Raw genomic sequence first — 12,563 nt, 5'->3', positions numbered from 1 at the left:
AAACAAAGAAAAAAGCCGTCCAAATAACCACACTCCCCCAGAACTAACAAACAAAATGATCCCACCCTAAGTCTGTCTTGAACTGTAAGGGGGAAAGGGAGGGAACTCTACACATATATATGTATATATTTAACAAACAATGAGTTTACATTAATGTTTAGGAAAGCACAAGGCTAAAAGCTCTGGCTGGAGTCTAGAATAAGCTTACTTACGCAATTCAGCTAACGCAACTCAGTCCTTACTTGCTACATCTCTACTTTTGTAGGTGTGAACCAGAATGTGTAGAGACACAGATGACACAGAAGGAGGTTGTGATAATTCAGCTGAGTTCTTAGTCCACATTTGACATAAAGGAAGAGCAATTTATTAAAACACAGACGAGACAGGAGGTACCAGAGCAATTTTGGAATGGGTTTATAAGCAATTGCTTCATAATCATGTCTGACGCTGTCGTCGTAAAACTGACATACTCGTGGCATGCTACTGGTCCCAAATTAACAATTCATATTATACAATATTTTAGAAGTCAACCCTAACTTTTGGAGGCTACTTATCTAATGCTATCTCATAAAACAGCAACAGGCTCCGTCATAACCAGAACACACGTTAGAAGGTAGAGCGCTTATCCTGTGAAACTGTCTTTCCTGTAGCATCTTAAATGAAAAGTCATGTCAAGCCTGACTGTACTCACCAAAGAAAGAGGGAATAAGGAAACTTGGGCTCAAATCCTAGTTTTGCCAAATTCTGTAACACCTTTACTTTAACACCTTTATTTTGAGCGTCGTTTTCTGCCTGAGTAACAGGACAAATTATATCCTACCATACCTGTTTACATGTTTTACGGTCTGCAAGTGAACAGAGCTGTACAACTGCTCCTTACTTACCACAAGGCAGATTTTCTTCCATCTCTGGATCATACCTGGCATTAAGAGCACAAGAGAGAGGTACACACGGGGGAACCTGCTACTAGAGCTCTCCAGGAAAGAGGTCTGAGCTGAGACACGGCAAGTCCTGTAAAGCAAGAGGAGGTTGTCTCCCATCCGACTGTTCCAATAAACTCTAAATTAGTTGCAAGTTTTGCCACCATCGCTACAATTCTCTGCAGCCCAGTAACACTCAGACACAAGTTCCTTTCCACTGCCAGAGCAGCAAGAAAAGCTGCAGCTCCTGAAACTGTTTACGCCGTACGACACATCACTAACATAGCAAGCGCAGCTGCACAACCCTCCTCCCCCGCAAGCTACGTATTTTAAAGTGCTCTGAACAAAGTCAAAACTACAGACACCCCACAAAACACATTTCCTAGGAAACGAAACAGCTGCCGTACAATGATCTTGCACTGGGAACAGCAACCCCAAACACATCTAAGGGACGGGGTGCTCCCAAACCCTCGCCAGCTCAGAAAGGGAGAAAGCCTGTTGCCTGCTACAGAGTTCCCCATAAACCCTTGCCGAAACATGGACAGGCAAAACACACCTCTGAGCTTCGGGTGGCAAGTGAGATCCACCCTAGTTTCTGAAGAAAACGTTCCAGAAAGCCTCCCCAGAAGAGAACAGAAGTGAAAGCAGTGGTCAGTGGCAGACTACAGATAGGGGCAGCAGCATTTATAGCGCTACTGGGCTCACAAAGAAGTGGGTTTGGGCACCAAACTATTTCCTTGAGGCCACTGGATTCTTATCTCTATCTGGAAAGTTTGGAGAAGGAACGCTAAAGCATTTTTCTAACTATTAGAAATTTGCTCCTCTTACCCACTACTCCTCAGGAGTCCAGTAGAAAGTAAGACTACTCACAGAGAAACAGTCAACTATCTGCTTAAATAGTGATCCAACTTCCACTACACTTTCTTTGAAGTAAGGTAAAGTGACCCGACCCAGTAAGAGTATTAACTTGATGAAATTTCCATAAGAATAATGGCCAGGAAGAAATGATCACAAAAAGCCAAATGAATCCCTTAAACCTGAATATAAACTGCACAGTATATATACTTTAAGTCTTCTGGAATGCTTAAGGATAACTTCTGGCTGAATTTCAGAGGCTGCAAGTAAGAAAAAACCCAAATCTCCAGAATGCCAAATATGTCACTGACATGGCATGGTAAAGTTCAGTTGCTCTTAATGCTACAGAAATTTATATTCACTGAGAACCATGCCCTTGACTCTTAAACCAGTTAGGCAACTCTTTTCCTTTAAAGCTTGCTGCTGAGCATGGCTAATTTATTTTTAAGTAACACAAAGAGCTCCAGAAGCCACTGCAAGACAAAAAAGCAAGGAAAAAAACCTCTAGTTTTATCAGGAAAATTTTATATCAGGATTTTTTCCACTAACCTGTTGTCACTTCACCGACATTGCTCAGTGCATAAAAATTATGTGATTTCTGTTAAAAAAAGAAAATCTATCGAGTTTTAATTCCAGTGTCAGATACTTAAATACTAATTATCTAATCACGTTTGAAAGGCATACATAAGTCATAAATGCATGCTGATTTAACGCAGAAAAGAATTTAATGCTGCAAGACTATTGGACTTTCACCCTCAATTCCATCCTCATGGAAACAGACACAAAGGAAAAAACAACTTGGCAGGGTACGTTTATTATGAAAATTCAGGAAGTGGCAGTTTGGAAGCTCCGGGAAAGCTCAAGCTCTCGCAGAAGACATTTCTCCTAAGATCAGCTGATTCAAACGGAACTACTCCATTTGTTATCACTCTGTACAAAAGGCCATTCTGAACTCTTTCCTACAGAAAAGGGAACAAAATTTAACTCTTCTGATAGCGAGGTGGTAAAACGTACTATTTTCCATCAGTTAGTAGTCGTTTTCTTTGCAGACCAGCCACTAGAGGGCAGTGGTTCACAAGTACCAACACACACACACACACACCCACACACACACACACCTAAAGGATGGGTTTTTTTTTAATTTTATTATTATTTTAAAACCATACCTGCATACAGTACAGCCTCAATGCGGTCCTTGATGTGTTCAGTGTTGCTTCCCGACACAAGGAGGAGGTGCGATGTTCCGTTAGGAGATGGTACGACGAGAGGTCCCACCAAAAACGCACCGGCAGCACCCAGGTAATTGAGCAGCGACGCAATGGCCGTTGCCGTGGCACGTTCATCTGGAGAAAACCACGTAGTGGAAAGAAACGGCGCGGCGTTCATCACCGTTGGCCCTGCCAAGCCGTTTAACAGCTGTCCTCCGTGAATCAGTCTGGAATACAGAATAGAAATCAAAGCCATTGGGATGATGATTACTTTTTAGGATACTGCGCAAGATACTGAGTGCTTGGGACGGAATAACTGCACAAAAGCCCTGCGTAATAAATAAATGAACACACAAACAAAATGTTCTGTGCACTGAAAGAAGCTCAATTAGACCAATTTAAAGAACACTGGGCTACTTCATTCTCATTTCCTCACAGAAATGGAGGAGCCAATGTACTGCTCAAAGAAGAAAAGGAAGAAGGAACAAAAGGGACTGTCTTTGCAGAAAAAGGTATTGTGACTGGACATAAAAGGACAGAAGGTTTTAATAGCAGGAAAGAGCTAAAAATACAAACATCTGAAGCTTGACCCCTTATATGCCTGCATAAATCCCAACAGAAGATCTAAATTTGTTATGCTAGATCCAAAACTGAAACACTTCAGCAAAATACTCTGCATATTTTTTCACTGCATTATTTATTTTTATTTGCACACTCAGACGAGCTGTATGTGCCTACAGATGAGGAGGCGGGTTGTCGAGGGCTCTGAGAGAATCGTCGTCTTCAGCAATCTGGCCACGCTCAGCACACTGTTGAAAGAGCTGAGCAAAGCCAGTTTTTTCCTTGTTTTTCACACTCACTGGGATCTAACAGATAAGACCAGTGACAAAACAGAGATACTACTTCCAAGTGTTGAAGTCTCTACAAACTTTTGCTTAATGTTAGTACAACGAGCACACACACAAAGAACTTTCTGAAGGTTCTTCTAAACGCGAAATCCAGCCAGCAGCCTTCCACTTTGACTTTTGCAAAAGTGATCAGTCTTGAAAAGCAAAAGCATTCTGGCATTTATAGAGAAACCTCATGTCTTTAAAAAAAAAAAAAAAAAAAAAAAAGACAGCTAGCAAGTCAACCAAAATATTGTAACCTCTGCAACGCAGATTATCCATTGTGCAATAAAACAGTGGCAGATGCTATTTTAAAATGGATGGGGGAGGAAGGAGAGAAGAACTCCTTGTTTTTCTAAGCGTAGCATGGACTCTGTGTTATTGCTGCAAGACTGGAGTTGTCAGACATAAAAAGCTATGGCCTGCAAATGGGGAAACATAAGCTAGCACTTAGGCAGTGTTTCAAGCCACAAATGGCTAAATAATATGCAGTGTTATATACAGTTAATATACAGGAGTTTTCTTTTTTTTTTTTTTTTTAAAGCACACTAAGGAAAATATACACAAGAGAAATGCTGACAGACTGTTCATCAAACCAATAAGCTAGCTTGTAATAAGAATATATGTTACTAATTCTCAGCTGATCAGAAATTAATTTTTAAAGCAAAGTTGTAAGAAACATACAGTGCAAAGAAAAAAAAAAGGAAAAAAAAGCTATCACATATCATCTGAAGGAAATACTCTCCTATCTAGGAAGGAAGTAGTATCCACTCTGAAATATAAGGAAATATACTTTTTCAAAAGTTTACATAATGAGGATAGATTTCATTGCTATGTGTTCATGATGTGCTTTAAATGGACATCATAAGCTAAACATGGTCAAGTCTTGTTAATGCTCATTAAACTGGGACCTCCAATAAAATGAAATGGACTAGTTCTAAAGAAATAAAAATCACTATCAAAATAATGCTCTAGAGTAGCTTTTGGAGCTGCAAAACATGAACTAATCACTTAAGGTTACTCTCCGATCCATTGTGCTTTGGACAAACTAAGGTATTCTTGTATACTTTGGTATTTTCATTCTACCTATCTCACAATAATAAATTATTCTCATACTTACCCTAAACTGTTTCAAGATATTTGCATAGCTATTCTGCATCTCCAGAAATGGCTGCATTTCACTGGCAAGTTAAGTAATTACTGCAGATCTAAATATTTTATTTTAACAGCGCTTCTTGCTCCAGAGTGCATTTAATGCTTAAGCTGTGAATGCTACAAAAACTGTCACCACCAAATAACCCTTTTTGGCTATATACCATATTAACACCTTTGTTCACTTATACCACTATGATAATATTGTTCTAATTCAGATATGCATACTATACTGAAGTCCTATGGGCACATAAAATTCCCTACAGTCAGAAAAAAGGACTGCAGTCCTTCTGCAGGTTTACAAAGGGGCATGTAGACTCTTCACCCGGTCCCAGAAAAAGTTTTGTTAAAAAAAAAAAAATTCAAAAATTGTGGGAGTTATATGTACTCTTTTCATGTAGTTACACTTCAGGTTTAGATTACTTCTTATCAAACTTCACCATCCCAATAAAGCTCTATAACTGGCCTCCATTCTATAACTGGCCACCATACTAGAGGGAAACAAATATGTTAATTTTACTGTGCCAAAAGATCCAAAGGGGGGGGGAGGGAAAAGTGTTTTAATTCAGAACTTCATTTGCAAAACTAACTCAAGACAGAAAAGCGATGGAGAAATAAAAACTCTCTTTTTGTCTCTGTGTAGGACTTTTCTGTTATGTTCCCGTCTCCTCTCCTTCCTGCCCTCGCCAGTCTGGTACGCTGTCTGTTCTGATTGATTTGCCTTTCTATCTGTGTTTCTGGCGTCTGTCAAACTTGACATTATCATGCAGGGCAGAGCATCTCCTATCTTCCTACGGCTTAGTTTTTCAAATCTAACTTACTGGGGTTAAACAACACTATTTTCAGAATAAATTGCCATTGGTATACAGACTGCCTCAAACGTCTGCATACGAGCGTAGTCTTAACCTTATTGTATATCCTGTTCAAGTATTGGCTTGAATTAAGCTACTTTCTCCAGAGAAAAAGATTATTTTCATTGTTCCTCTACATCTCCTTAACTCATCTCCCTAGAGAGACAGGAAAGAGATATTCAAAATGTGATTCAGTGCAGTTAGCAATCTACTGCTCTGGGAGACACATGTAGCAGCCGCTACAGCTGACAGAGAGAAAAATGAACACAGTATTCCTGGTGCCTTTCTGCTGTTTGTTACCATGTCTTCTCATCAGCGAGCCAGATTGCAGTCTAACAGCCTACAGGATTCTTTTCTTGTAGACCATCAGCAGCACTAAAAATTGCTCCAACATCAGAAATATTTGTTTCTGTTATTTCCCCATTTTCTTCTTGTTTCTACCATCCAAAAAGAGCAACTGTGGTTTTTTCCCCACAATTCAATTTCAGTGTGATTCCTGACAAGATTTGTCTTCTCTGAAAACAGGACTAGCAAGACAACTTCCGCTCAGGGCTAAACCCAGATGGAATAACATTTTTAAGACCTATTACATTAGCAGTGTCATTTTGATCTGTTCTTTATCCACCTCTGTCCTGTTTTCATATGCCTTATTTATCCAATTGCCATCTAATTGTCTTAGTGTATCCAAAAAGTAGCAAATTATTAAGTTCCAGTTAGAGAAAATATCAGAAGAGTGGAAGACTTTTTAATTACAGTCACGAAAAACAAACAAAGAAAAAATATAACATCAAAAATTCCCCCTCTCCAACTTATAAAAGAATTGATTACTATCTAGCTTAAATCAGAAGCGAGCAAGTGAACATCTACGCAAAGGACATTATTTGTTACTATCTCAGGAGCCATGTCAGAGACTCGTTTCAAGGTGAGGGGGGAAAAAGAAAGAAAGAAAGAAAGAAAAAAAAAAAGGCGCTTTTGAAAACCTGACCCCTGGGCTTAAGAATTTGTGTATGCTGCCAAATTTGTAATTTGCAACTAAACATATGAGCTCTCTATGAAAAATAGTACGATTCTGAGGACTGGCAGTAAATGCTAATGCTAAATATCATGTGTCATAGCATCACAGCAATGCATACATTAAAAATTTACTATATATTTACTATATACATATTATATGCATACGCACACACAAAACGTACACACACATACTCTTGCACAAAAGAAAAGATCATGTCCCTAGACTGGCCTCTGAATTGGAAAAAGGGATAATTCATTTACAACAGCAGAAATTAGAGAAGAAAAAGTCTTATTGTACTGTATCTTCTTCTCTTTTTCAATTTTTTGTTAAGTTAAAATTTAAGTAACCCGACTTATATGGTTTTCATCACTTCTCCCAGAGAACGTTTTATATGCAAGTCTTAAAAAGTAACCTGGTTACACCTGCTTTATTCACTCCCTGCTGTTACACCTGCAGTATCATAACAAGTAACAACAACAAAAAAAAATGTAAAGCTATAAACGCTGATAAGCTATAAATTACAATATCAGTTCATGAACTGAGTATTAAAGAGAGTGAAATTATACAGGAAAAGGCTTTAGTGACTGATGAAAACACGCTATAGTTAAGACTGCAGAGAGCTTCCATTTACAGTCTGCTTTACTTATCTTTTTCTCCCTGCATTAGTTGAAACTTTTTATGCACGGTCCCAGTCCCATAAGGAATTGCATTTGTTGAGCTATTCAGAAGCTACCTGTTACATAAACACTTCCACCATGTAAAAAGAACAGACATTTAATATTTCTAGCACAGCATGTCTCAGGCCTAGACTTAAGAGCATTTCAAAAGACAAATCTCACTAGTTTCCTCTCTCAGGTGGCGAAATAAAGGCAATGGTAGAGGGAATAAGGATTTACCTGAGAAGTGACCTGTAACGCAACCGATTCAAACCACAATGGTAAAAAAGGGTCTCCAAAACACAGTTAAGATCTGTTAATTGAGCCTTCTTTCGGAAAGCGAGGAATTAAAAATTCACATGAGCATTTTAACAATAATTTGCGGAGTGGAAATAGCGTTTGCACCTTTTCTTTGTCAGGTAAGACACTGGACGCGTGAGAAAGTCAGCCCCAACACGCTGCTCTGACTCTCTAAACATAAATCTTCTCTATCAGGTTCTGACGAGCTTCTGGTCAACTGGGAAAATAGGCCTATTTACACCCTGGAGGGGAGAAGAGCTCCTCTCAAGAGCGTGTGGAGACAGGCTTTTTGGATGGTGTTTCAGGTTTTTTTGTTTCCTTTTCTTTTTCACCTTTTATCAAGCTTTTTTCTACTAGCTGCCAGGAGAACTGACAGCTTAGTCATTATCTGGACTTCTATATAGATGCAACGAAAAAAATTGGTAATACAATTTTGCTGCTGTTTGGCAAAGTGCGAGAGGCAAGGAAGCCACCAGCAGCGCTTGTCTGCTGCTACGGGAAGGCAGCACCCTAGTGGGCATCTTATGCTGGAAAAATTCAGCACATTACTCGCTGGTCCTTACAATTAACTTGAAAAGGGATTTTGGATAAAGCAGTTCACATTTTACAGAAATGGACGGCTGATTTTTTCTTCACATGCTTTCAGGGAGCAAAAAGTTTTGCCAAGTGGATTGTTCAAGGCACATTAATTTGGAAAACAAGTAAGTCTGTATAGTGACCAGCACACTGTGGGAACCCTTGGAAGCAAATGAAAGCGAACCTTCCACTGGGAGACTCGGAGCACTTGTCGAGTACTACTGGATTCAGCCTTGCTACAGGGCAGCAAAGCAAGGAAATACCTCCCACTCTAGGGAGTCTGAACTGATGCATGATGCAACTTGCTCGCCCGGGAAAAGGAATATGAAAACACATGGACTTAACCACGTAACACATTAAAAATTTTATTATATTTCGGAGGGAATTGGTACCAGTTTTGTAAAGAAGTAATCAAGTTACAGAAATGGGCAGAGCTTATCCTTCAGCCTCCTAACAGAGAGTTCTTTGGTTGTATTTGTTTTTAAGTTCAACCTTTTAATGCACCTTTTAAGGCAAAGGTAAAATGAAGAAGATCAAATCCATGATTTATAGCAGATCCTTGTCACGGGGTATACGGGAGAACCTAGCACTAAATCCTGTCCTGCTTATAACCCTAAGACAGTTGCAAGAAGGATCTATGTCCGGAAAAAGGACTGAGAAGAAACACACCGCTGGAAAAAGCAATGAATTCATCTATTAAAAATAACTTTCTCGAAATGAATTTCATGGAAATGCACTTCCTTTCAATATTTTCATTAAATGATATATTTATACTACAAAAGTTTTATGGCTTCTGGATATTCATGGATTTAGGCCATTAGCATTTTTAGCTTGTTTTTGATGCACGCAACCATTGATATGCGGAATAATTTAAAGTTGTTTTTCCCCATCAGTAAGAAAAATTATTACAAGCAGAAACCCTGAGTCACTGCGTGGTACATTATCTCCAGCAATAAAGTAAAAGAGAAAAAAGAAGAACTTTCATAAAGCCACTGCCTACCATTTCAATCAGGAATTCATCTCACATTTCACCCGCCGTACCTACCATGGCCTCCTCAAAATCTATCATATTATTAAAGCAGCAGACTTTGAAATAACTGGCATCAGACCACAGCATTTCTCACCGACGTTGCATTTTCACGTCTCTTCTCTCACCGTTAAAGAAAACGGCAAACAAACGTGCAATATTCTGAAAAGCAGTGAGTTTCGGCTTTAAGCTTAAAATAATTGAAAAACACGGTCACTTTGAAACCGTTATCACCGAGAGCCTGCCGAGAGAGAGACAAGGATTTGCAACGAAAGAAATGGCAATCTCCGGGCGAGACGCTGACGTCTCTGTCACACATACTGACAGGGAAACGGAACAGCACCAGGGCACAGCAAGACCCCTGACACTACAGTGACAAAGTCACTCGCACCCTCCCATCATCACACCATGTAACGGCACAGTCATCGCAGCTGTCGCATGCTTGACAACATTTTTCCAGTTAAAGCCTTATCCAGGTTTGAAAGATGAGGGCATATAAATCCAAAGCCTTTTTGCCGTTTTTAAGACTTTTTTTTTTTTTTAAACCAACCCATTTCACAAACCTATTATTAAAAGAAGACATCATTAAAGCAACACTAATTCATCAAATGTGAACAGATCCCACAAACAGAATTGCTGTGCACACAAAGCGAACAATTACATTATGGGCTAATGAGGCAAAACGTACTGAAACAAGTTCTCGAGGAACGGCACCGGGAACGTCTGGCAGTCTGCTATCAGGACTGCCATGTGAGGAGAAGTTTCACAGAAATTGTTTAGTACAAGATAGGGACTAAATAGGATTATTTTTTTTTTGGTAATAGAATACAGGTGATGCAACAAATTAAGATATAATAACGGATGAATAAAACCCAGGTAAGTGCTTCCGTACAACTTTTCTCAGGATCAGTGAAAAAGTAAGAGTTCATTTTGATTCTAATGCAGCAGCTTTGACATAAATTCAATGAGCATGAAGTCTTCTTTAAGGACAAAAATTACCCAGCAGGGTAAGAGTCACAAGACATGACTAAGGCAAAGAGCTCAATAAGATTAAAAAAATTAAAGGTTTTCTACAGTTGAGGATAATGCCTGCTGTTACATGGACAGGTGCTGAAAATCCCACAAAAGATAAATTCTCTTTCTTTACAGTATACGCTTATCCTAGCTGAGGCATTGTAGAAGTACTGTCCATTAAATACTACTGCAACACCAAGCCTCTTCTGGGATTTCAGAGTCTCCTTTAAAACATCTATTGAATTAACCACTCCAAAAACATTCACAGTCTTTTAGTCTCTGTAATTTGCTAACCCAGCAGTTCTGCTAATTCAGCAATTACCACCATCCCTGGACGAGGCTGATGACGCCCTCAGTGCTAGAGCAGAAAGTCAGCGCAAGAGCAAAGAGTATTTGTCACCCAAACTGTCAAGCTGCCTACCATTTCCACTAAGGTTGTTTCAGTTGAAGGAGAAGCTGATGCGGCTGCCACCTAAACGGAAGTGCTGATTAGCATCTGCTGTTGCATCACATAACAACTCATGCAACGACAGACAGTACTACCAGGTAGCCAGCCAGAAGGACACTTAACCACCCACTGAATCGACTGCTATGTTGGAAAGCAGGATAAAATCACCACCACCACTTAGGAACAGCTTACAGGATCTCTCTCCTAAAACAGCAACTTTGGAACACAGGTTTAAAAAAGGAAAAAAAAAAAAGGCAGAAAGGTGAATCTGGTGTAGATAATAAAAACAAGCTAAATTGTTAAGCTACAGGCCTTCAGAGATTAAACAATCTTCATGAGAATTCACCTGTGAATAACTTGTCTCCTTTCTCCTCCCCCACCGCTTTACAACTTTTATTGATATGACTGATTAGCCAAACTGGGGAGTCACCGGACTCAGCCTTCCCCCAGCACTGTAGCTTACAAACCAGCAAGTGCCATTAGCACCAGGCAAGTGCTGCATCAAGATTTTCTTCATACACTTACTGAACTACATCATAAAAGCAGGTGAGTTTATTTATCTTGTTGTTCATCTTTTTACTCCCAGAACCATGCTTTGGATTAAATAACTTTTTCACTCCTCTTTCCCCAAAGAATTAGGGAGTGCGCAACATGCATCATCCTTTGTCTTTTTTTTTTTTTTTTTTTTTAAATAGCCAGACTTTCCTACCATCTTCTCTTAAACTGCTTTTTTTACTCCCTGCACATTTTAATCACTGTTCTCCACAGCTGTTCCACTTTGGGGTATTCTTGTGCATTCAGTGCTGCCAGCAAGTATGAATGCCCTAATATTTCCTTTCTTTACTGGAATTACCTCCAAGGCTCCCCTTTCCATTTTTCAGGCATCACATGGTGGCTCGTGTCATTCTAGGATCAGAAAACACAAATAACGAGATGAACCCAGGTCATCATATTTTATGTCACAACCACAAATGGTAGATATTCTTTAAGCCTTCAGGGATGGAAAGGGAACATGTGGAACTATTGAAGAATATGTCCAACTATAATACAGGCAATAATACCAGAATAAAATATTTAGACTGGGTTGCAACTAGCTAATAGAAACAAAATGGACTAAAGAGGCAGTAAGAGACCATAAGCAAACATAATAAAGGGGAAAAGTTTACACCAACGTATCTAGGAGGAAGCAAAAAAATGAAAAATCCTCAGAAGTGGTCTTATGAAAGAAAAAGTCCCTATACAGTAACTACCAATTTACCAGTGTCCCCCCATAACAGATGTGGTATATAACAAAACTTTCAGTGAATACTGCTCTTGGTTCCACCATCATACTGTAACTGCGTTACTGTTTTCCTGACTTTGCAACAAGTGTTTTAATGAAACTTACTACCAAGGAGTGCCTCTTGCTGGCATGACTCAAGGTCCTGAATTTCATAGCTACTTCTCCATTGTGCAATCTAATGTAAAGGCCAAACCTTAGCAATCCACAGCATACAAAGTCCTAACAAACTGCATAATTACTATATTCGATACAAATGACAAATTAGGTTACATCCTTTACTTCCATGTCTTTAATTATCCTGTCTTTTTAAGAAGCCTTGCATCATATGGCGAGGCTTACAGGCCACAAACTTATAGCTATGGATGGATTTCA

At 39.3% G+C, this 12,563-nt stretch overlaps 1 protein-coding gene across 2 annotated transcripts in view; it reads right to left on the bottom strand.

Moving 5' to 3' along the window:
* SLC49A4 (solute carrier family 49 member 4) overlaps nt 1-12,563 on the bottom strand; it is a 73,203-nt gene that overhangs the window by 36,300 nt on the left and 24,340 nt on the right. For both annotated transcript variants that reach the window (XR_011141958.1, XM_068949060.1), the window contains exon 3: nt 2,942-3,210. Coding sequence is in view for 1 of the 2 variants with exons in the window: in XM_068949060.1 (XP_068805161.1) it covers nt 2,942-3,210 (269 nt within the window). In the remaining variant the exon portion in view is untranslated. The remainder of the gene's footprint in view (nt 1-2,941; nt 3,211-12,563) is intronic.

Source organism: Struthio camelus, chromosome 6, assembly GCF_040807025.1.
Source record: "Struthio camelus isolate bStrCam1 chromosome 6, bStrCam1.hap1, whole genome shotgun sequence".
Lineage (NCBI taxonomy): Eukaryota > Metazoa > Chordata > Aves > Struthioniformes > Struthionidae > Struthio > Struthio camelus.
The sequence above is the reverse complement of the archived record's forward strand: the minus strand, read 5'-3'. Positions and strand labels throughout refer to the sequence as shown.